Consider the following 26,255-nt stretch of genomic DNA (forward strand, 5'->3'; position numbering starts at 1 on the left):
GTATGTCTGGTATAATTAGTTAAGGTGGATTAAATGGGAATCAAAATATGGATTTCAAAAACTAACGTTTTATATTCTTCAAATCTATAATTGTTTTCAGGAGATTGGATGTTATTTTTGATTATTTCTGTCCAAACAAATTGGAGGAAATAAAGGGCAAGAATAAAAAGCAGTACAGCAGTCAGAATGACACATTTAATTAAAATTTGAGTAGAATTTGCAATCATTTTCACCTTCTTTACTTGCTCACTCTATAGAATGAAAACCCCCTGTAGTATTACTTTTACACAACTGTGTGCAAATATATTTGGTTTAGATTAACAAATATTGAACTTAATTTTCTTCACAAACTTCATGCAATATCTAATCAAATGCAGGTACAGCTTCCTATCAATATTTAAACCAAAAATATGGTGGGAGCAAGGGAAGTGTGAATGCTGTAAACTTTGAAATATGTAACGAAAATTCTGCAAGCACAAAACATGTTAATTTTCAGCATCTAATTCAGGTGACTTGAGTTCTAAACTAGGGCTGTACCCACTGAAAGGTAGAAAATTAGTGAGCGATTTGATTGAAGATTTCAAGATATCAAGGGAAACGGATAGGGTGCAGAGAGGGAGAAACTATTTTCATTGGGCAGGGAATCCAGGGCGAAGGGACACAGCCTAAAAATTAGAGCCAGGCTATTCAGGGATGAAATTAGGACACACTTCGACACACAAAGCATGTTTGAAGTTTGAAACTCACTTCCACAAATGGTAATTGATGCAAGGTCAATTGTTAATTTAAATCTAAAACTAATAGATTTTTATTAACCAAAGGTATAGAGGAATATGGAGTTCGGTCACAGATCAGCCATGATTTCAATGAATGGCTGAACAGGCTTGAGGGGCTAATTGGCCTGTCCCTGTTCCCTATGTTCCTGTGAAAAGAGAAAATATTGATTGAATCAAAAGATGTTAGCCTATCATGATTTTTGCTCTTTCAGATGTTGATTGATTTGTTGTGCGCCTCCAGCATTTTCTGTTTGAACTAAAACACTAGGTTTAAATCAATGAAAGAGCAAAATACACTGAGGATAAGCACTCTAGTGTTATGAAAAAAAGATGCGTGTTTGATACTTTTAAAGGATGAGAGAGTCAATTGCTTTAACTAACAGAAGAAAATGCTTCAAAAAGCAGTAGTCATAGGAACATAGGACTTAGGCGCAGAAGTAGGCCAGTTGGCCCATCATGCCTGCTCCACCACTTGATATGATCATGACTCATCCGTGGATTGCAGTCTCAACTCCATTTTCCTGTCTGCGCCCCCATAACCCTCGGCTCCCTTATCTATCTAAAATCTATCGAACCCTACCTTGAGTAAATTCAATGACCTAGCCTCCACTGCTTTCTAGGGAGGAAAATTCCACAAACAACACTCTGATAGAAAAAAAATCCTCATCTCTCTTGAAAGGGAGACCTCTTATTCTTAAACTATGTCCCCAAATTCTAGTCTCCTCCACAAGAGGAAACATCCTCCCTGTATCCATCCGATCAAGTTCCTTCAGGATCTTCCACATTTGAATAAAATTACCTCTCATTCTTCTAAACTCCAATGGGCATAGGCCCAACCTGCTCAGCCTTTCATCATTAGATAAGCCCTTCATCCCGGGAATGAGTCGAGTGAGCCTTCTCTGAACCGCTTCCAATGCAATTATATCCTTTATCAAACAAGGAGGCCATAACTGTACACAGTAACTCCAGATGTGATCCTGTTATGGTCCCAGCTGATTTTACTCCTGGATAAGTCAGATCACAGAGTGAAACCTGGATTGATAGATCCTAACTTTTATTTTTTCTTAGAAACCATGGAGGTAAGTTACTGAACAAATTCACAGGAGTTTGTTGATGAGCTTTTAACAAAAAGAATAAAACATTCATTAAACAAGAAAAATAAACTATGTTATGCCAGACAAAAAGATTGAAAAGATCTCATTACAAACACATAAGAAAATGATTCAAATATTCACGATTCCTTCACCCAAGTTTTATCTTTATAGGTACGTACAAATTTGGAAAGACGAAACAATTTACCATACCTGTCTTAAACTCTAATATCCAGGATAAGTGTCTGGTACACGTGAACCAACTGGTGAACTGTGGTCAGAGACACCACACTCCAAAGTAACTGACAGATACAGCCAAAGCAGATTCTATGGATTTCTCAACAATCCACCTAGACACTTGTCACACCGTGAACTAACCAGTCTCAATGAATCTCTGTCTTTCTCACTAGGGCTTCTAATCTCCACATTTGAAGAACTCGTTTTGGAATTCTCTCCAAACGTCGCTCCTACTCAGACGGCTTCCACACGAATCTACTTCCAGGGTTTCAATCTCGCCTTCTGAGATTTCTTTCCTCTGGATCTCTGAGTACACTCACGCTTCACCTTCCAAGCACACTTTCAGATCTTCGGCCATGCCATGCAGAACACCACTGCTCCAAAAGTGTATCTTTGCCCTTGTGGCCCACAGCATGGAGTCGCCAAACTTCAGCTGCCCTCTTGGATCTTCTAGGCTTCTCTCAAGCTTGCTTTGTTTCAAGTCTGCTCTCCGTAACTCTTTCTTTAACTTGGAGCCTTTATCTCTGCTCCTGTCTTTTATCTTGACTCAATGGGATCGATCTCTGATCCCTGTCTTTGGCTCTGCCTGGTTTGGGGTGTTCTTCATGGTTTGTGACCTTTTCCCTGTTCCCCTTCCTGTGTCCTGCTCCCTGGGACACCTTCTCTCGAATAGCGCTTCACTTCAGGTCACCTGACCTGCAATTTCACAGCGTTTCACTTTCTTCTTTTCCTTCTGTGCATGTGCGCAGAGCCAGTTCCCGGCCTGAAGACATGAAAGACGCCAACTCTCATGTGCGGCCCTTTCCTGGCTAGCGCATGGGCAGAAGTCCCGAGGCCCATTGGGAACTGTGGTTCCTGAATTCCGAACTCCAATTTTTGGATTTCCTAACAGTCTCACCACAGCTGCAGTAAAATTTGCTGACTTTTAAATTCCATTCCCCTTGCAACAAACACCAACATTCCACTTGCCTTCCTGATCACTTGCCGTACCTACATACAAACCTTTTGTGATTCATGTGCCAGGACCGGTGCTGTGTCACCAAGCTCTGCAATCTCTCTCCATTTAAATAGTATACTGCTTTTCTATTCTTCCTGCCAAAGTGGGCAAGTTCACATTTGCCCACATTATACTCCATCTGTCAAATTTTTGCCCACTCACTTAACCTATCTATATCCCTTTGTAGACTCTTTACCTCCTCTTGACAACTTACTTCCCTAACTATCTTGGTGCCATTGGCAAATTTAGCTACCATACATTTGGTCCCTTCATCCAAGTCATCGATATGGATTGTAAATAGTTGAGGCCCCAGAACCAATCCCTGTGTCACAGATTGCCAACCCCAAAAAGACCCATTTATTCCTACTCTCTACTTCCTGTTAGCTAGCCAATCCTTTATCCATGCTAATAAGTTACTCCCTACACCATGAGCTCTTATTTTGTGTAGGAACCTTTGAAGTGGCATCTTATCAAATGCCATTTGGAAATCCAAGTACACCACATCTACAGGTTTCCCCTTTATCCACTTATTTGTTACTTCCTCAAGTAATGCCAATAAATTCGTTAAACATGATTTCCCTTTCACAAAACCATGTTGACTCTGCCAGATCCTATATTATGATTTTCTAAGTATCCTGCTAGACAAGAGGTAAGTGCTGGCCTAAGTAATTTGTTGAAAATACATCAAATACTGACCCCCCTTATGACAATGATCATCTTGAGAATGATCATCTTGAGAATGATAACATTACAGTGAAATTGACCAATTTTTAAAAAAACTCTAAACTATTGCTTTTACATCTCTGCACATCATCATTCATACACCAAATCCATAAGCAGCAATTAAATACAATGCAATAGCATGTTTCCTTCTGTATATTAAAAATTGCACTACATTTTTATTAGCATACCAGTGGATCTCCTGTGGCATTGCAGTCATTAAGTTAGAGGGTGTGGTCACTCTCTTCTGTCTCTGCTGGCCTCCTGTTATTCTTTCTTTCTAACTCACTTCTGACTCTCTACTTCTCCTGCTTTATTTACTTCAAATATTTGGTTTCTTTCACTATCTGTCCTTTATCTTCTTTTAAGTGGCAGCTGGTAGGTGGTAATGCAGGGAAGGGAGCTTCAGCCTCCATTTAGGATGGGAACTACATCAAGTATGTTGGCCTTCAGTGGCTCTATTCTAACTACCTAATTCCAATTGCATCAGCTACTCGAAAGAGTTTCCCAGTAAACAACGAATACACCATTTCCTCATATTTGAGCTATCCCTCAACCCTCACATCCTATATTCCCCCTTGCTTTGCTATCTGTTATCTCCATTACTTCTCCAAAAGTAGGTGGTGAGAGGCCATATACCCCTGAACTATTTTTCCTCCTAACCTCCCTTCTTTTCCTATTTTCCTCTGAGGTTTTTGCTTTTGAAATTCAATTTGATTTTTTAAAAATAAACCAATTAGAACAGGGAAAAAATTTCCTCCCTCTCTTTGTCTTATCGGTGTTACAAATTACAAACTCTATCTCATAGGTGTTAGTACAACCTTGCCTAACTTGTCAACAACACAGGCAAGATAATCAGTCGACTTCAAAATTCAACAGCTTTTCTTATTAAAGTTGTCTTAACTGAAAACACATGAACTCACTCCACTAATCCCTTTCGTTCAGATTCCCCCCTCAGCTCCTCCTCTAATGTCCTGTCTAAAACACAAAAATTACAAAAGATGTGCAATCAGAACATTGCAACTATTTTTCTCACACACTGCTGTTAAAAGCAAAATATAGATTTTAACTCAATGAAATTTCAGAAATATGACCATTGAAAAAAGAGGTTGAAAATTCAGGACATGAAAGAAAAATAATTGATCAATAAATGAATTAATACTGTTCTTCCATCTCTAATCAATTACATCTTTTGTAGTCACAACACATTTAACTTCAGCAGTTATGCATAGCTGACAAAGTATATCCTGTACACAAAAAGCAGGACAAATCCAACCCTGACCAATTACCGCCCCATTAATCTACTCTTAATCATCAGTAAAATGATGGAGGGGCCATCAACTTGATTAGCAATAATGTGCTCAATGATGCTCAGTTGGGGCCGCCAGGATCACACAGCTCCTGACCTCACTGTAGCCTTGGTTCAAACATGAACAAAGGAGCTGAACTGCAGAGGTGAGGTGAGAGTGAATGCCCTTGACCGAATGTGGCATCAAGGAAACCTAGCAAAAACTGGAGTCAATGAGAATCAGGGGGAAAACTTCCTGCTGGTTGGAATCATACCTCGCGCAAAGGAAGATGGTTGTGGTTGTTGGAGGTCAGTCATCTCAGTTCCAGGGCATCACTGCAGGAGTTCCTCAGGGTAGTGACCTTGGCCCAACCATCTTCATCTGCTTCAGCAATTACCTTCCTTCCATCATAAGGTCCGAAGTGGAGTTGTTTGCTGATGATTGCACAATGTTCAGCACCAATCATGACTCCTCAGATACTGAAGCAGTCCTTATCCAAATGCCTGACCTGAACAGTATCCTGGTTTAAGCTGACAAGTAATTTTCGCGCCACACAATTGCCAGGTAATGGCCATCTCCAACAAACGAGAACCTAAGTATCACTCCTTGACATCCAATAGCATTACCATCGCTGAATCCCCCACTAAAAACATCCAAGGGCAGGGTTACCATTGACCAGAAACTGAACTGGGCCAGCCATATAAATATTGTGGCCACAAAAGCAGGTCAGAGGCTAGGGATCCTGCGGTGAGTAACTCACCTCCTGACTCCCCAAAACCCATCATCTACAAGGCACGTCAGGAATGTGATGAAATACTCTCCACTTGCCTGGATGAGTGCAACTCTAACAACACTCAATAAGTTCGACACTATCCAGGACAAAGCAGCCCACCTGATTGACATCCCATCTACAAACATTCACTCCCTCCACCACCGACACACAGTGGCAGCAGTGTGTACCATGTACAAGATGTACTGCAAAAACTCACCAAGCCTCCTTCGGCAGCATCTTCCAAACCCATGACCACTACCATCTAGAAGGGCAAGGGCAGTAGATACATAGGAACACCACCACCTGGAAGTTTCCCTCCAAGTCAGTCACCATCCTGACTTGGAAATATATCACCATTCCCTCACCTTCGCTGGGTCAAAGTCCTGGAACTCCCTCCCTAACAGCACTGTGGGTGTACCTGCACCACATGGACTGCAGCGGTTCAAGAGGCAGCTCATCACTACCTTCTCAAGGGCAATAGGGATGGGCAATAAATGTTGACCTAGCCAGCACCGCCCACATCCTGTGAATGAATTTTTAAGAAGCAGCAATCCAAAGAAATCTATAGTCCATATTAGCCCACATCACAGGCTGAAGCAGAACATTGTAGAGGTGGAAAATAGAAGAGCCTGAACAAGCCACCAAGAGAAAATCCTAAAGGACAATCTTGCATCAGTAAATCAAGTAAGCAATGGCACATGGACAAAGGATCTATGAAGGTTGAAAAATCTTTCAAACATTTCTGAAGTATTAAGAGATTCAGAATGGAGTGTTTGAGTTCCCTTTGCACCCTGACCCTGCTAGATATGACCGATACCTGCATGTTGAATCTCATCCAAAAACGTGACGTGCAACGTAGCCATAAAAATTGGTGGCAAACACAGACAAGAGCAGTCATTCCTGCTTTGAAATGTGGATTTAGATACTGAATTACTGATGTTGTCCATATTCTTAAATTCACAATCTGCCCCATGAGTCCCAGTAATTGCTCTCACATCTTAGCATAGCAGCGACTTCTAAATTGGAACCTCTGATTGGGTAATAAATCCTTAACCTTCCGAATTATTAAATGCAGCCATCATGGATGTTCAACATGCACAAAAATAATGGAGACTCTTCAAGTTTCATGACATTTAAGTTAGAAATTAAATTAAAGAGGAAAAAGTGTGCTTACGACAGGTGTCACGTAGCAAATACAATAGAGAACCAAGCTGAATACAGAAGGTTCAGACGGGATGTGAAAAAGCAAATACGAGAAGCAAAGAAGGATTATGAAAAAAGGCTGGCAGTTAACATAAAAGGAAATGCTAAAGTATTTGATAAGCACATCAATAGTACAAGGGTGGTAAAAGGAGGAGTAGGGACAAAAAGGGCATTTACACATTGAGGCAAGAGGCATGGCTGAGGTGTTAAATGAATTCTTTGCATCTGTCGTTACCTATGAGGCAGATGCTGCTCAGGCCCTGATGACGGGAGGAACTCAGTCACTAGAGGGGTTTAAAATTGGATAAGCTGTCGGTCCTTAAAGTTGGTAAGGCACCGGGACCGGATGAAATGCATCCTAGAATATTGAAGGAAGTGAGAGTGGAAATTGCAGAGGCACTGGCGATAATCTTTCAACGTTCCTGGGATTCGGGGGACATGCCGGAGGACTGGAGAATTGCAAACATTACAACCTTTTTTGAACAAAGGCGTAAAGATCTGCCCTGCAATTACAGACCAGTCAGTTTGATTTCGGTGATGGGGAAACGTCTAGAAACAATTATTCGGGATAGAATTAATAGTCACATGAAAAAAATGTGGATTGATTCGGAAGAGCCAGCATGGATTTGTTAAAGGAAAACCATGTCTATCTAACTAGCTGGAGTTTTTTGAAGAGGTAACAGAGATGGTTGATGAGATCAAGGCCATTTATGTGGTGTATATGGGCTTCCAAAAGGCGTTTGATACAGGGCCACACAACAGGCTTGTGAGAAAAGTTATAGATTGTGGAATATAAGGGGCAGTAGCAACTTGGATACAAAATTGGCTGAGGGATAGGAAACAGACATTAATCGTTAGTGGGTATTTTTTGGGCTGGAAGAAGGTTTGTAGTGGAGTTCCCCAGCGGTCGTTATTGGGACCTTTGCTTTTCCTGATATATATAAATGATCTAGATCTTGGTGTGCAGGGGACAATTTCAAAGTTTATGGACAACACAAAACTTGGGAGAATTGTAAACTGTGAGGAGGACAGTGTAGAACTTCAAAAGGACATTGACACATTGGTGGAGTGGGCAGATAGGTGGCAGATTAAGTTCAATGCCAAGAAGTGTGAGGCGATACACTTTGGTACAAAGAACATGGAGAGACAATATAAAATAAAATATACTATTCTAAAGGGTGTGCAGGAGCAGAGAGACCTGGGTGTATATGTACATAAGTCATTAAAGGTGGCAGAACAGGTAGAGAGAGCTGTTTCTAAATCATACAGTATTCTAGGCTTTATTAATAGGGTCATAGGGTACAAGTGCAGGGAGGCTATAATGAACTTATATAGGACACTGGTTAGACCTCAGCTGGAGTATTGTGTACAGTTCTGGGTACCACACTATAGGAAGGATGTGAATGCGCTGGAGAGAGTGCAGAAGAGGTTTATGAGAATGGTTCCAGGGATGAGACGCTTCAGTTATGAGGAAAGATTGGAGAAGTTGGGACTGTTGTCCTTGGAGAGGAGACGGCAAAGAGGACACTTGATAGAAGTTTTCAAAATCATGAGGGGTCTGGACAGAGTAGATAGGGAGGAGCTGTTCCCGCTCGTAAACAGATTGAGTACCAGATGGCACAGTTTTAAAGTGTTTTGCAAAAGAAGCAAATGCGAGGTGAGAAAAAACTTTTTCACAGAGCAAGTAGTTAGGGTGTGGAACGCACTGCCTGGAAGTGTAGTGGAGGCAGGTTCAACTGAGGCATTCAAGAGGGCATTGTATGATTATTTAAATAGGAACAATGTGCAGGGTTACAGGGAAAAGGCAGAAGATTGGCACTAAGTTAAAATGAGAGCCAGTGCAGACACGATGGGCCGAATGGCCTCCTTCTCCACCACAACAATTCTGTGATTTACTAATTTTATACATGAAAAGTATATTTAAAGATATTCTTCATTCTCTATTCAACACTATAGTAGACTTCTGACTAACCACAAGAATTAGAATGAAAGTCCTGAATGTTTCAAAATCCATCTTTATTTAAAGGGTTAACTTGTCAAACTAGCTGGGTAACTGGGGAAAAAGAAGCAAAGGGAAAATTGCCTAAGAAACAGTTCTTATATGATCTAGAGGACAGAATGGTTTTGGTATTATATTGCAAGCACTTTTTTGAGTTTTCAGCTGATGTTATAGAGACCATTTCAGGAAATAAGATGTTGAAGACATCTAAAGCTTACATCTACTTAGCATTTGATTCTAAAATTTGATTTCAAAGAATGTTAGCTGTAATGCTGGAAAACAAGTTCACTGCAACATGCCTTCACTTTTGGAGCAGCCTATTTATTATCCAGGATTGCCACTGAGGTTTTCAGCCTAACGTGAATATAGACTTTAACTGCTCAAGAGATGACATTGCTTCTCGAAGGTTGGCTGTGATATTTCTCAGGTCAACACATGGAGTTCCAACTGTCATTGCTTGCTTGCTCTTCAAGATGATTTATAGTATAACCAACCTTCAACAGAATAAGCAAGCTGCAAGTGGAATGCAGAAGCCTCTGCCAACAATTGCTATGCAGCAAAGAAAATCTTTTAAAGGTCATAAGCATAGTTGAGCAACAGAGCAGTACAAAGACTAAATTTGTATTTTTGCCTGCCATTTACATCCAAAATAAGACACTACACAATGCTCCATTCATCACAACTAAATTAGTCTTCTACTAACTACATTTTCTCCAAATGTATCATCTGTGGTTAGTAGCAGAAATTACGAACTGTCCTTTAGGCTAAACTTAAGGCAAAAAACTTATTCATCTGAAACGTTTTATGCTTTGAAGATTTTTTCAGTCTGCTGTCCTTAAGCGATTTCTTTGAGGTGACGTTATTTCATATATTATTACACCCAGGAAGCCGGGAAGGTTTGCTTCTCCAGCACCTCGCAGATGAAACTACTTATTCCTTAGGGTCCATTAAAGCAGCTGTAGTAGTGATTTCCATTTGGGCCAGGAGGGAGCTGAATTGGCTCCCTTACTCCTCAAGGTTAGCTGTTTTATGATCATAGTCTTAACAGGCCTGATTCATAATGCAAATATTTCTCCTTAAAGAGAAGATGAAACATGCAGCTCAAGAACACTGCAGAGAATAGGCAAGATTAAGGACATCAAGGGATTTGAAGATGCAATGGATCTTTCAATGAAGGCCTGAAGATCAAATAAAGAACTTCCAATGGACCTGCTGATTGTAACAAGGGTGCATAATTTGACAAGCACTTTGCAAATAGGGGTGTGGGACTTTATTTCCAGGGGTGGAAAAAAGGTGTTTTTGTTTTGCTGGGAGTGCACAAACTGCTTTCTCTCACTGAGATGACTAAACTATGGGCAATAACATAGTGCACAAAATCAAAGTAACAACTCAATTTGCATTTATACTCCTTACTCACTAGTTCATCATCTTAAATTTTCACTGTTTGGAAAAGACTGTCCTTAGGATTATTAATTCATCGTTGGGCAAAACCAAAATCAGAACACCAAGATTGTTTTGTATGTGAAGTAGGACACATGAAAATTAATGGAAGCATAGATTTGAATGTCATGTGTGGCCCATTAGAATCTCCTGCATGCTCCCAAGCAGCCCACAAAAACAAAACTAAGTTTGCACAGTCCTTGCAGTAGATCAGTTGTGGGGGAACAATGCTCAACTTAATGTCAAACAGAAAACTATAGGCTTAATGTCAAACAGAAAACTATAGGCTTAAATGTGTGAAGCCAAAATGGCAACCAGAGGGGACAAAAGATCTTTTGAGCCAGCAAATTATGCGCATTTCAACCCTAAGGTCAGACAAGAAAATGAAGAAGATAACAGCAGCGATGGAATTGATGGCAGGAGGAAAAATGTAAAACTGATTACTGAGAATCTTCACAGAATCTTTACAGTGTAGGAGGCCATTAGGCCCAGAGTCTACACTAGCTCTCTGAAAGAGCATTCTACCTAGTCCCACTCCCCTGTTTTATCCCCATGACCTTGCACATTCTCTCTTTTCAGATAGCAATCTAATTCCCTTTTGAATACTTCGGTCAAACCTGCCTCCGCCGCCCTCTCAGGAAGTTCACCCTCTGATGAAAAAGTTTTCCTCACAACACTTTTACTCCTTTTGCCAATTATTTTCAATCTGTGCCCTCTAGGTCTTGATGCTCTCCTGATGGCGGGCAGTTTCTGACTATTTACTCTGTTCATATCCCTCAGGATCTTGAATGCCTCTATCAAGTCTCCTCTCAGCCTTCTTTGCTCCAAGAAAAAATGTCCCAACCTCTCTAATCTGTCCCCAAAGCTACAGTGCTTTATCTCTGGAATCATTCTTGTGAATCTCCTCTGTACCCTCTCCAATGCCTTCACATCCTTCCTCAAGTAATGTGCCCAGAACTGGACGCAGTACTCCAGTGAGGCCTAACTAGTGTCTCATACAAGTTCAACATGCCCTCCTTACTCTTGTACTAAATGCCCCTATTAATAAAGCCTAAGATACTATATGCCTTAGTAACTGCTCTGTCAACATGCCCTGCCATCTTTAATGACTTATGTACATATACACCAAGGTCCCCCTGTTCCTGCACATCCTTTATTTTATACTGGCTTTCCACATTCTTCCTGCCAAAATGAATCACCTGACACTTCTCTGCATGAACTTCATCTGCCGCTTGTCTGCCCAATCCACCAACATTTCTATGTCCTTTTGAAGTTCACGACCATCCTCATCACAGTTGATAATGTTTCCAATCTTTGAATCATCTGCAAATTTTGAAATCATGTCCTTAACACCACAGTCTAGGCCATTGATATATATCAGGAAGTGCAAGGGTCCCAACACTGATCCATGGGGAACTCCACTACAAACGTAGAAACATAGAAAATAGGAGGAATAGGTGATCCGTCCCTTTGAGCCTGTTCCACCATTCAATGTGATCATGGCTGATCCTCTATCTCAACGCCACACTCCCGCTTTCTCCCCATTCCCCTTGTCGCTTTTAGAGTCTAGAAATCTATTTCCTTCTTAAATATATTCAGTGACTTGACCTCTGCAGCCTTCTATGGTAGAGAATTCCACAGGTTCACCACCCTCTGAGAGGAGTTTCTCCTCATCTCAGTACTAAATGACCTGCCCCATATCCTGAGAGTGTGACCCCTTGTTCTAGACCTCCCAGCTAGAGGAAATATCATCCCTGCATCCAGTCTGTCCAGCCCTATCAAAATTTTATACGCTTTATTGAGATCCCCTCTCATTCTTCTAAATTCCAGTGAATACAGACTTAGTTGGCCCAATCTCTTCTCATACGACAATCCTGCCATCCCAGGAATCTGTCTGCTGAACCTTTGCTGCACTCCATCTATGGCAAGTGTATCCTTTCTTAGGTAAGGAGAGCAAAACTGCACACAATACTCCAGGTGTGGTCTCACCAAGGCCCTGCACAGCTGCTGTAAGACATCCTTGCTCCTGTACAAGTCCTCTTGCAATGAAGGCCAACATACCATTTGCCTTCTTAGCTGCTTGCTGCACCTGCATGGTTGCTTTCAGTGACTGTGTACAAGAACACCCAAGCCCATTTTGTACTTCATGATTTTCCAATCTACCACTATTTAAATAATACTCCATTCTGTTTTTCCTACCCAAGTGGATAACTTCACGCTTATCCACATTGTACTGCATCTGCCATGTATTTTCCCATTCACTCAACCTGTCTAAATTGCCTTGAAGCCTCTTAACGTGATCTTCACCACTCATTCCCACCAAGTTTTGTGTCGTCAGCAAACTTGGAAATATTACATTTGGTTCCCTCATCCAAATCATTGATAATATACTGTGAATAGCTGGGGCCCAAGCACTGATTCCTGTGGCACCCCACTAGTCACTGCCTGCTACTTCAAAAAAAGACCCATTTATTCCTACTCTCCGTTTCCTGTCTGCTAACCAATTCTCAATCCACGCTAATATGTTACCCCTAATTCCATGTGCTTTAATTCTGCACACTAATTTCTTATGTGGGACTTTATCAAAAGCTTTCTGAAAATCCAAATACACCACATCCACTGGATCTCCCTTATCTATTCTGCTAGTTACATTCTCAAAAAACTCCAGTAGGTTTGTCAAACATGATTTCCCTTTCATAAATCCATGTTGACTTTGTCTAATCCCGTTGATATTTCCTAAGTGTGCTGTTATCACATCCTTTATAATAGACTTTAGTATTTTCCCTATTACTGTTAGGCTAAACGGTCTGTAATTCCCTGTTTTCTCCCTCCCTCTTTTTTAAATAGTGGGGTTATATTTGCCACCCTCCAATGTGTCGGAACTGTTCCAGGATCTACAGAATTTTGGAAGATGACAACCAACGCATCCACTATTTCCATGGCCACCTCCTTTTGTACCCTGGAATGTAGATTATCAGGGCCTGAGGATTTATTGGCTTTCAGTACCATTAATTCCTCCAGCAATGTTTTTTTTTAAATAATATTAATTTCCTTCAATTCCTCCTTCGCACTAGACCCTTGGTTCCCTAGCATTTCTGGGAATTATTTGTGTCTTCCTCCGTGAAGACAGAACTAAAGTAGTTATTTAATTGCTCTGCCATTTCCTTGTTCTCTGTTATAAACTCTCCCATTTCGGACTGTAAGGGACCTACATTTGTCTTCACTAATCTTTTTCTTTTTACATACTTATAGAAGTTTTTACAGTCCGTTTTTATGTTCCTTGTAAGTTTACTCTCATACTCTATTTTTCCCCTCTTAATCAATCTCTTGGTCCTCCTTTGCTGAATTTTAAACTGTTCCCAATCCTCAGGCTTGCTACTTTTTCTAGCAACTTTATATAACTCCTCTTTGGATCTAATACTATCCTTAATTTCTTTTATTAGCCATGGTTGGGCCACTTTTCCTTTTGTGTTTTTGTGCCAGAAAGGAATGTACAACTGTTGCAATGCATACATTTGTTCCATAAACATTAGCCATTGCCTATCCACCTTAGCCAATGCACACCTCATACTTTCGTAGTTTCCTTTGTTTAGATTTGGGGACATCGTTTCAGATCGTAGTTATCGCTACTCTCTGTATCCAGTCACTCAGCCAATTTCTTATCCAAGTGCCTACTTTCCCTTTTATTCCATGAGCCAGAATTTTGCTCACAAGTCTGTTGCGTGGCACTATATCAAATGCCTTTTGAAAATCCATATACACCACATCAACCGCACTGTCCTTATTAATCTTATCTGTTACCTCCTCTGTTACTCCAGCAAGTTAGTTAAACGTGATTTTCCCTTAATGAATCCATGTTGGCTTTCCTTAATTAATCTACATTTGTCTAAGTGACTATTGATTTTGTCCCAAACTATAGTTTCCAGCAGTTTCCCTACCACTGAGGTCAAACTGACTGGTCTGTAGTTGCTGGCTTTATCCTTACACCCCTTTTTGAACAAGGGTGTAATATTCACAATTCTCCAGTCCTCTGGCACCATCCTGCGTCAAAGGAAGATTGGGAGATCATCACTACTTCCTCTGGAATTTCCACTCTCACTTCCCTCAGTACCCTTGGATGCATCTCATCTGGTCCTATTTATTTCCTGTCAGTGTTGAGATTTTGACAGCTTTGAGGTTAAAGTGCAATGACTAGATCAGGGATTTTTAAATTCATTTTTCGCATGAGTGTGTTTCTGGCAAGGCCAGAATTTATTCTCCAACTCCAATTGCCCTAGCAAAGGTGGGGGTGAATCACCTTGAACCATTGCACACCATGTGTTGGGGAGTTCCAGGATTTTGACCCAGCAACAGTGAAGGAATAGTAAGACATTTCCAAGTCAGAATGGTGTGTGGCTTGGAGGGGAACTTGCAGGTGGCAACATCTCCAAGTGTCTGCTGCCCCTTTCTTCTAGGTGGTCAAGGTCACAGGTTTGGACAGTGCTATTGAAGGAGCCTTGACAAAATGCTGTACTGCATTCTGTAAATGGCACACACTGCTGCTAATGTATGCCAGTGATGGCAGGAATGAATGTTTAAGGTGCAGGATAGGGTGATGATCAAGGTGGCTACTATGTCTTGGATGCATGTCAAGCTTCTTGAGTGTTGGAGCTGCACTCATCCAGGCAAGTAGAGAGTATTTCATCACACTCTTGACTTGCACCTTGTAGACAGTAGACAGGCTTTGTGGGAATCAGGAAGTGTGTTACTGCCTCAAATTCACAGCCTTTGACCTGTTCTTGCAGCCACTGGATTTATATGGCTGCCCCAGTTAAGTTTCTGGTCACTGGTGACCCCCTAGGATGTTGCTGGGTGGGGGGGCATGCTGGGGGTTAGCAATGGTAATGCCTTCAGCGTTAAGTGAGGATGGTTAGATTTTCTTTTATTAGTGATGGTCATTGCCTGGCACTTATGAGGCATGAATGTCATTTGCCACTTATCAGTGAATGTCCTCCAGTGCTTGCTGCATGCGGGTGTGGACTGCTTCAGTATCTGGTGCTGAACATTGTGTAATCATCAGCAAAGATCTACCTTTCTGACTTTATGATGGAGGAAAGGTCATTGATAAAGCAGCTGAAGATGGTTGGGTCTAAGACACTACCCTCAGCAAGTCCCACAGTGATGTCCTGGGCTGAGATGATTAGTCTCCAACAACCACAACCACCTTCCTTTGTGCTAGTTATGACTACAACCAGTGGAAGATTTTTCTTCCTGGATCTCACTGCCTTCAATTTTTCTAGGGCTCCTTGGTGCCACATTTGGTCAAATGCTGCCTTGATGTTAAGGGCAGTTATCCTCACCTCAACTGTGGAATTCAGTTCTTCTCTTTGGACCAAGGCTGTAATGAGATCTGGAGCAGAGTAGTAGTAGTAGTAGCTATTTGTTAAAATGGTGTCATCAGGGAGACGAAAAGAGCAAAAACCAACAACTTCCCTCACTTTATGAAGCATAGACTTCAAGAAGCAACACTAAAACATGCCCAACTCCTATAAAAAAACACATTATACAACAGCTCACATCAGAGGCCGAATGATTTTGCCTCCCCTAGCTATTGTTTCACTCCCCTTCCCTCCTCAGTTTGTGTTACCCCGAGATAATCTAAAACTCTGCTGCCTGTATTCTAATTCACACCATCATCCCTGTGCTTGTTGTTCTAAATTGGCTCCTGGTCTGGCAACAACTGAATCTAAGTTTTTATCCTTGTTTCCAAATCCCTCCCTATCTCTGTAACCTCCTCCTCAGAGCACCTCCAATTCTGCCCTATTGCCCATGCCTGAAATTTTTTTGTGCCATCATTGGTGGGTGCGATTTCAGCTACCAAGTGAGAAGTTCCAAACAGCAGATTGATCAGTGGGGCCTAGACATCACAAATTGGCTGCAAGTCATGACATTCAGGATACTATACATGCAGGGAACACGCATACAAGGATATTTTCTCCCAACTCGCCAGCAGCAGCACTGTTACTGTAGATGCTCGCCAAAAGCGAGAATGTTGGGAACCTTAACCTTGGGGATCTTCTTAATCTGTGTGGTTCAACTACTCATTGGACAAAGTCACTATACTGGTTCAATGAGCAGATTATCTACAATGTCAAGGTCTTGAAATGCTGGCTGGTTGTCTCATGTTAAAAGATGCAGCACACGTTTCAGTAGAAATTTTTGTAGAAAGGGGAAAAATGCACCCTAATTATATCACGTTGTGTGCTATGATTTTGTAGGTATAGTAAAATACTGCTAAACTTCATTTTTTCCATACTTTGTAGTTAGTGATAATTATCAGTTAATCATACAACTTTTGTGGTTGTTATTTGTTTCTAGCTATACATTGCCTGTATTCTAATTCATATCATCATCCCTGTGCTTGTTGATCTAAACTGGCTGCCTGTCTGGCAACATCTGAATCTGCAGTATAACAATACTTATTTAGCATATTTGCACATTATAGGAAAAATCCTGCGTGAACTAACACTCTTTAATGTTGTGGCAATACTCTTGCACGCAATCCTTTTAAAGTCATCATCTCAATGTTCCATCACAATTACTGCTCCTGATGAAGAGTGACCATTAATACAGCATTCTATTCTACATAGTTCAAAAGGACATACAAGGTTAGAAGGAACAAATCTGTAACTGTACTTCTGAGATTTTTCACAATTCAAGTAACCATAATACATAAATTTCACAGACTCTTCATTGAACTTTAACAACAATGCGGCTCTTCATGTCATTAAATTGCCTCATCTCTCAATAATGCATAAGCCAACAGCTTACCTGGGGTAACCATAATAGATGGCAACTTAAGGTTGAGTGCAAGGTTTGGTTTACTGTTATATGCCAGGTTGGTCTCTTGATTCCTGACTGAATGATTGGCATTAGGTGCAAGCAAAGTTGTAATCTGCCGTGAAAAAAAGAAAGTTTTATCTCCCCCCATTCTCAGTAGCACATTTGTCTGTACATAAAATATGACATGCATGTTACAGTAGATCACTGACCAGATTCTACCACTTTTCTGAGCTCCTGAACTTAGTTGCAATACAATAGAGAGGTGCCACTGTTGCTCAGCTTCTAGGTTGGGAAGTGCGTGGCTGTCCTAGGCCACACTAATGCATTTTCTCGTGGGGTGCCAACAATAAACAGTAAATTTGAAATAAGCTGCTTGATTTTCCTTCTCTACCACAGAAGGTGATGGCCCAAAAGAAATTAGCGAAGGAAAAGAAATCATCTTATAAAGGCACAAAAATAATGACTTTTTAATATAATTTGCTTATAATCTAAATACTGAAACAAATCACAGAACTGTTACTGCAGATGGAGGTCTGCACACTTTGTAAGGAGATGAGGAAAAAAAACTTAACTAAGGCATAGAGTGCAAGAGCAAGGAGGTTATGTAAAACTAGTATAAAACACCAGTTCAGCCTCAACTGGAGCATTGCATCCATTTCTGGGCACCACACTTTAGGAAAGATGTGAAGCCATTGGAGAGAGTGCAGAAAAGATTCAAGAGAATGACCGTTTTCCTTGGTGAAGAGAAGGTTGAGAGGTGATTTGATAGAGGTATTCAAAAATCATGACTGGTCTGGGCAGAGTAGATAGGGAAAAACTTTTCCCACTGGTGGAAGGGTTGAGAATGAGGTGTCACAGATTTAAGGTAACTGACCAAAGAAGCAATGGAAACATTGGAATAGTTTTTTCATGCAGCAGGAGGTTAAGATCTGGAATGCGCTGCCTGACAGTGTAGTGGAGGCAGGTTCAATCGAGGCATTTAAGATGGAATTGGATCATTATCTGAAAAGGAAGAATGTGCAGGGTACAGGGAAAAGGCTGGGAATGGCATCAGGTGCATTGCTGTGGCTGGATGGCTTCCTTCTGAGCTGTAACAATTGTTACTCTGCTGTCCAAGAAAGTGATCAGAAAAAAGTCTAGTTCAAATCAGTTCAAAAAGCAGCAAGTCAGAAAGACATAAAAACAAAAAGCTATTGTGGATGCTGGAAATCCAAAACAAAAACAGAATTACCTGGAAAAACTTAGCAGGTCTGGCAGCATCGGTGGAGAAGAAAAGAGCTGACGTTTCGAGTCCTCATGACCCTTCAAAAGAACTGAAGTATAGTTAGGAGAGAGGTGAAGTATAAGCTGGTTTAAGGTGGGGGGCGGGGGGAGAGAGAAGTTGAGGGTGGGGTGGTTGTGGGGACAAGCAAGCAGTGATAGGAGCAGATAATCAAAAGATGTCACAGACAAAAGGATCAAAGAGGTGTTGAAGGTAGTGATATTATCTAAGAAAAGTGCTAATTAAGAATGGATGGCAGGATACTCAAGGTACAGCTCTAGTGGGGGTGGGGTGGAAAGACTAACAAAGTATTAGTTGTAGATTTAAAAATAATGGAAATAGGTGGGAAAAGAAGAATCTATATAAATTATTGAAAAAAAAACAAAGGGGAGGGGGAAGAAACGGGGTGGGGATGGGGGGAGGGGGAGTTTAAGGTCTAAAGTTGTTGAATTCAATATTCAGCCCGGAAGGCTGTAAAGTGCCTAGTCGGAAGATGAGGTGCTGTTCCTCCAGTTTGCGTTGGGCTTCACTGCAACAATGCAGCAAGCCAAGGACAGACATGTGGGCAAGAGAGCAGGGTGGAGTGTTAAAATGGCAAGCGACAGGGAGGTTTGGGTCTTTCTTGCGGACAGACCGCAGGTGTTCTGCAAAGCGGTCGCCCAGTTTACGTTTGGTCTCTCCAATGTAGAGGAGACTGCATTGGGAGCAACGAATGCAATAGACTAAGTTAGGGGAAATGCAAATGAAATGCTGCTTCACTTGAACGGAGTGTTTGGGCCCTTGGACGGTGAGGAGAGAGGAAGTGAAAGGGCAGGTGTTGCATCTTCTGCGTGGGCATGGGGAGGTGCCATAGGTGGGGGTTGAGGAGTAGGGGGTGATGGAGGAGTGGGCCAGTGTGTCCCGGAGGGAACGATCCCTATGGAATGCCGCCGGGGGGGGTGAAGGGAAGATGTGTTTGGTGGTGGCATCATGCTGGAGTTGGCGGAAATGACAGAGGATGATCCTTTGAATGCGGAGGCTGGTGAGGTGGTAAGTGAGGACAAGGGGGACCCTATCATGTTTCTGGGAGGGAGGAGAAGGCGTGAGGGCGGATGCCCCTTCACTTCCTCTCTCTTCACCGTCCAAGGGCCCAAACACTCCTTTCAAGTGAAACAGCATTTCACTTGCATTTCCCCTAACTTAGTCTACTGCATTCGTTGCTCCCAATGCAGTCTCCTCTACACTGGAGAGACCAAACGTAAACTGGGCGACCGCTTTGCAGAACACCTGCGGTCTGTCCGCAAGAAAGACCCAAACCTCCCTGTCGCTTGCCATTTTAACACTCCACCCTGCTCTCTTGCCCACATGTCTGTCCTTGGCTTGCTGCATTGTTCCAGTGAAGCCCAACGCAAACTGGAGGAACAGCACCTCATCTTCCGACTAGGCACTTTACAGCCTTCCGGGCTGAATATTGAATTCAACAACTTTAGATCTTAAACTCCCCCTCCCCCCATCCCCACCCCGTTTCTTCCCCCTCCCCTTTGTTTTTTTTTCAATAATTTATATAGATTCTTCTTTTCCCACCTATTTCCATTCTTTTTAAATCTACAACTAATACCTTGTTAGTCTTTCCACCCCACCCCCACTAGAGCTGTACCTTGAGTATCCTGCCTTCCATTCTTAATTAGCACTTTTCTTAGATAATATCACCATCTTCAACACCTCTTTGATCCTTTTGTCTGTGACATCTTTTGATTATCTGCTCCTATCACTGCTTGCTTGTCCCCACAACCACCCCACCCTCAACTTCTCTCTCCCCCCGCCCCCCACCTTAAACCAGCTTATACTTCACCTCTCTCCTAACTATACTTCAGTTCTTTTGAAGGGTCATGAGGACTCGAAACGTCAGCTCTTTTCTTCTCCACCGATGCTGCCAGACCTGCTAAGTTTTTCCAGGTAATTCTGTTTAAGTCAGAAAGACATATTAACAAGATTTTGTCTCATTTCCAAATACGCTGCACACAAGAAACGTGGTTTTGTTACAAATAAAAAGTACAAACATGTTTAATTTTAACTAGATTAACTTTTACAAATAAAAACTCATTTGCTAAATCTACTTGAAGCCCATGGTTTAAGATCAGAATGAATGGGGGGCGGGGACGATGGCATAGTGGTTATGTCACTGGACTATTAATCCAGAGGTACAGACTGATGCTCTGGAGACATTGGTTCAAATCCCACCACGGCAGCTAATTGAAAAAAATCTGAATTGAAAGCTAGACTTGACAATGGTCACCATGAAACTATCAGCAATTGTTGCAAAAATCTATCTGATAAGGAAGGAAATCTGCTGTCCTGAACAAGTCTGGCCTACATGCAACTCCTGACCTACAACAAATGTGGTTGACTCTTAAAGTGTTCTCACAGGCAATGAGGGATGGGCAACAATTACTTGCCAGTGACTGCCAGAATGCATAAAGAAAAGTCCTGCTTGCAATCTATACCTGGCTCTCAATCATACATTATTAATTGTCTATCGATATACTACATTCATGCTACAGTATATACTTTCCTAAAGAGCTTACTTGGAGAAGTAATTCCAATTGCATCATGTCACACAGCAGCTGTTTGCAGTGCCACCCTACTCCTTTTTACTAACCTGAGGTGAGGTGAGGTTCCGACCAGGTTTGGTTGCCAGTTCAGAGGATGTCAAAGCAGAACCAGCCTTCTCATCTGTAAGAACAGAATCAGACAAAAGTTTTTCTTTTCAGAAAGCAGAATACTGCAAATGCTCAAAATCTGAAATAATAACAGAAAATGCTGGAAATACTCCGCAAGTCTGGCAGTACCTGTGGAGGGAGAAACACAGTTTATTGGCTGCATTTTACATGTACCGAGCAGGCGTATTTCCCGTTTGGGTTGGGGGGAATGTAAAATAGGGAGGGTGGGCACATGAAATACGGTGGGCACGCATCTCACCACCTTCCCGTCCACCCCTAGCTCACCCTCATAATACGGAGGGGGGCGGCCGGGCGCCAAAATTGACAGCCCGCCCACTCTATTTAAATGAACAATTAAGGGTCAGTTCGGCTTATCATCAAGTCAATTGACTCTGATAATACGTTGCCTATGCCAAAGAACACTTGACATGGGCAGCAGGGCAGGAGTGCAATGCCCAATTTTTTTACCTCAAGCGCTTGAAGGACAGGAAGGGGACAGGGTGTGTCGCTCTCTGGGGACTGCCCTTTTCTGATTGCGAGGTGGCCCCCATTAGGTCAAACCTCCCCCCCTTCCTTCCTACCCACTCCCTCCTTTAACCCCACCCCCCACACCCCCACCCCTCTCGCTAACCTACCCAAACTCTCCCAGCCCAAGACTTAGCTGCTCCAGGGATCCATCATCTTATTCTTCTGCTGTCCCAGCTGTGGCCACTGACAACTTCCTGGCGCTGCCGGCCAATCTAATTGGCCGGCAGCTCCAGATGGTGGGGCTTCCTCCCCAATGAGGGGCGGAAGTCCTACTCAGCCCTCATTGGCCCACACCGCGCCTCTTCCCTCACCCCCTGTATTATTCAGTCCCATATTTCAGGTCAATTAGAGCTGATGGAAGATCATCAATCTGACATCTTAACTCTGTTTCTCTTTCCACAGATGCTGCCAGATCTGCTGATTATTTCCAGCATTTTCTTTTTTTTAATTATAAAAGCTTTTCTTTTATTGTATTAATATTGCCAGGAAATACCCTTACATATCGTGAAAATGCATTGTTCTTTCTTCCCAGACAGCTTTTTTTGTTGTTGCTTTAAGTTCCTCTCCCACATTCTTACAATTTCCTGCATAAAGAAGTTTCTTCTGAATTCCCTATTTGGTTTCTAAGTGTTAATATGTCATATTATATCCATATGGCCATATATCCCAGAGTACAATCAAGAAACACCTTCTATACATTTTCTATGCGTCCAGCAGTTCTGGGAAATCAAGCGAGACAAGCGACGCATGTTTCAGTTGGGGATCATATCATCAGGTTTAGAATAGCTATGGAATATGACAAGGAATAATCAAGCGTAAAGGTATTTAACTGAAGGAGAGCTATTTCAGTGAATTGAAAGAAATCTGGCCCAGGTGGATTGGAATCAAAAACAGACAGGCAAAATAGTAACTAAATATGGAGGAGATATTTTGGGTACAGAAGATGAGTAGTGGCTTCAAACTTTACTGTGTTCCTGTCTGGCTGTTGTACTGGCTTTTTCTTACATCGGCTGGCAGCCCTGCTTCGCAGGCACCGGTGACTAGACCAAAAGGTGGGGTGGTGGCAGGGGAATAGGGGGAGAGGAGAGGAGCTGATTATAATGTGTGTTGTTACAATCCCTGTAGAGTCCTATTACTTCTTGAAAGATAATCAAATTTTCAGTGGCTCACTAGAAGGGTCACACCACAAGATTTCATGTCTTAAGACTTTTACTGTCATAAACAAACTAAAAGCAAAATTGTCTAAGCACTATTCAGTAGGCAACTTTAAACTACAGAAAAGATCCTCCAACTCCCCCTCCATGGTTATACTTTACTCTACACTGTCCCTTATATGGATACTTTATTCTCCAGGAATTAGTTCAAAGCTACTGTATAACTGTTTACAAAACCTGACATTCCTAACACTTCCCTGTGACTTGGAGACTAAAAGCCTATCCAATGTCAGCACAGCTGCCCTGGTCATTGTTTACAGGTATGAATATCTTGCACTTTTTCCCAGTAAGACTACCTGGGCCCCCTTTACCTTCAACAACCAAGAACCCAAGCTTGTCATCGGGCAGAATGCAGAACAGGTCACAAGACCTCCTACAGTCCTCCATTTTATCTACATTAAAGAGAGAGCCCCAAAACATAACAATCTTACAAACTTCATATTTGTAACTGTATGGAAGGGGGCGGAAAAAGGGACCAAATTCACTGTGGGAAAGCAGTGAAGCTGATTACAATGTGTGTGTGTGTGGTGTGTGTGTGTGTGTGTGTGTGCGCGCACACGCGTACGTGTGTGTGTAGGGGGGGAGGCTGATTTCAGTGTTTGGTGGGGGGGCGGAGAGGGGGCTGATTACAAAGTGTGTAAGGGGAGAGGAGATGATTACATTGCATATGTGGCGGCGGGGAGAACTGAGTCATTTGTCATTGGGAAATACGGAGAGCTTCATTGGGAAATGCGGAGAGCTTGACTGAAACCAACATGGGTACAAATATATTTACAATGTACTTTAAAAACAGATCATATTAATATGAAGTAGTAAATGTTGATCTATAATACACAAACTTTAATAATTATATACTGAATGTTATTATATTGCTTTATTGCTATTTTATTTTTGCTGGTGTCTGGGGTCACTTTAGTTTTCAAAGTCTTAAAATGTGGCCACGTTGGAAAATAAATTGGGAAGCACTGATCTAAAGTTAGGGCTCGCTGGATGACAAAAAATAAAGATTAAAATGAAACAGAAAAAGGAGGATTATGACAAATGTAAGGTTGATCATAAAGAATCAGAATGAATACAGTAAGTGCAGAGGGCATTAAAAAAATGAAAGAGAAGCAAAGAGCATGTATAAGAATAGATTAGCAGACAACATGAAAGGAAACCCAAAATGTTTTTTATAGTAAAACAGTAGTCAAAGGAGGGGTGGGGCTAATTAGGGATCAGAAAGGAGGTGATCTTGTGGGGCAGTTGGCATGGCTGAGTACTTTGCATTTGGCTTCACTAGAGAACAGGAAGTAGCAGTAAAGGAGGACATAGCAATACTGAAAATGATAAAAATAGATTAAAAGGTACTTAAATGTTTAGCTGAGCTCAAAGTAAAAAAGTCACCCGGTCCAGATCAGACGCTTACTAGGTTACTGAGTAACTCCTTTACTTTTGCCTTTTCTAACTTTTGCACCCTGTAGGAATTGGTTCTTGCTCGACTACAGGGGAAGGAGTTCTTTGGTGAATATCTAGTAAGTTGTTAAAGAGTACTCTATTCCTCAGGTTTAAAAAGAATACAAACTGGTGCTAGGGTTAATAAAAATATATTTTAAAAAAGTGAATAACATAATTAATTAATTAAAACAAATTAAGGATGGCGGGACAGGTGGTGATGTGTCAAGGCTGCAGCATGTGGGAGTTTCTGGATGCCACTGTGACGCTTTGGCTCAGTCATTGAAATGGAGGCTGAGGTGCAGACACTGCGATGCATCAGGGAAGGGGAAAGTTACCTAGATGCTTTGTACCAGGAGGCAGTGACGCCACTTGGGATAGGGTCTTCTGATTTGGTCAGTGATCAGGAACAGGAGGATGTGACTGCAACTGCGGGAGGTAAGAGGACCCAGAGGGCAGGAATGCAGGAGCCTCAGCCTTTGCAATTGTCCAAAAGGTTTGAGGCTCCCTCAGCTTGTTTGGATGACAATGCAGGTTGCAGGACGGATGACCATGGCACTGTGGTACTGGAAGCCAATGAATTTGGGTGGAGCAAAAAGGCATGTAGTGGTAGTAGGGGACAGTATACTCAGGGGGATTGACACTGTTCTCTGCAGCAAAGAGCAAGAGTCCAGACGGCTGTGTTACCTGTCCAGTGCCAGGGTTCGGGACATCTGCTCAGGGCTGGACAGGAACTTGCAGTGGGAGGGGGAGGATCTAGTTGTTGTGGTCAACGAAGGTATCAACGACTTAGGCAGAACTAGGAAAGAGGTTCTGCATAGTCAATATGGGGAGCTAGGTACTAAATTAAAAAGCAGAATCTCGAAGGTAATAATACTTGGTTTATTACCTGAGCCACGTGCAAATTGGCATAGGGCAAATAAGATTAGAGAAATGAATGCGCGGCTCAAAGGCTGGTGTGGGAAAAGTGGGTTCAGGCTCATGGGGCACTGGCACCAGTACTAGGAAAAGTGGGATCTGTACCATCGGGACACTCTACACCTGAACCATGCTGGGGCTGAAGTTCTATCGAGCCACATAACTAGGGAAGTAGAGAAGGCTTTAGACTAAATAGTGGGGCAAGGGATCAAAGTTGGGAAGATGTGGTAAACCAAAGAGTAGAGGTAGGGCATGAGATAAATGTATTAATACAGGATATGATAAACAGAATATGACAGGAAGGGACAAAGAGTATAAATCTAAGAGTAAAACAGCAGTCAAAGCTAGTAGTTCCAAAAATAACAAAAGGACAAAATTAAAGGCTCTGTATCTGAATGCACATAACACTCAAAGCAAAAGCAGATGAACTTGTGGCGCAAATAGAAATAAATAAGTACAGTCTGAAAGCCATTACAGAGACATGGCTGCAGAATGACATAGATTGGGACCTGAATATTGAAGGTTACGTAATTTTTTAGGAAGGGCAGGAAGCTAGGAAAAGATGGAGGGATGGCTCTGCTAATTAGTGATGGCATTAGTACAGTAGAGAGGGATGACCTAAGTTCAGGAAACCAGATGTAGAAGCGGTGTGCATCGAGATGAGATGATAAAGACAAGAGGTCACTTGTGGGAGTGGTGTACAGGCTCCCTATAAGTAACTACATGGTAAGACAGAGTATAAAGGAAGGGATAATGGGAGCTTGTCAGAAAGATATGGCAATAATCATGAGGGACTTTAATCTACATATAGACTGGAAAAATCAGATGGGCATTGGTAGCCTAGATGAGGAGTTC

General features: G+C 42.0%; 1 protein-coding gene across 1 annotated transcript in view; it reads right to left on the reverse strand.

The window, feature by feature from the left end:
* anks1ab (ankyrin repeat and sterile alpha motif domain containing 1Ab) overlaps positions 1-26,255 on the reverse strand; it is a 436,373-nt gene that overhangs the window by 191,365 nt on the left and 218,753 nt on the right. The window contains exons 11-12 of the mRNA XM_078547799.1: positions 21,246-21,319; positions 17,335-17,458 (exon numbers count right to left, since the gene is read on the reverse strand). Of these exons, the coding sequence (XP_078403925.1) occupies positions 17,335-17,458; positions 21,246-21,319 (198 nt within the window). The remainder of the gene's footprint in view (positions 1-17,334; positions 17,459-21,245; positions 21,320-26,255) is intronic.

Source organism: Cetorhinus maximus, chromosome 8 (assembly GCF_964194155.1).
Source record: "Cetorhinus maximus chromosome 8, sCetMax3.hap1.1, whole genome shotgun sequence".
NCBI lineage: Eukaryota > Metazoa > Chordata > Chondrichthyes > Lamniformes > Cetorhinidae > Cetorhinus > Cetorhinus maximus.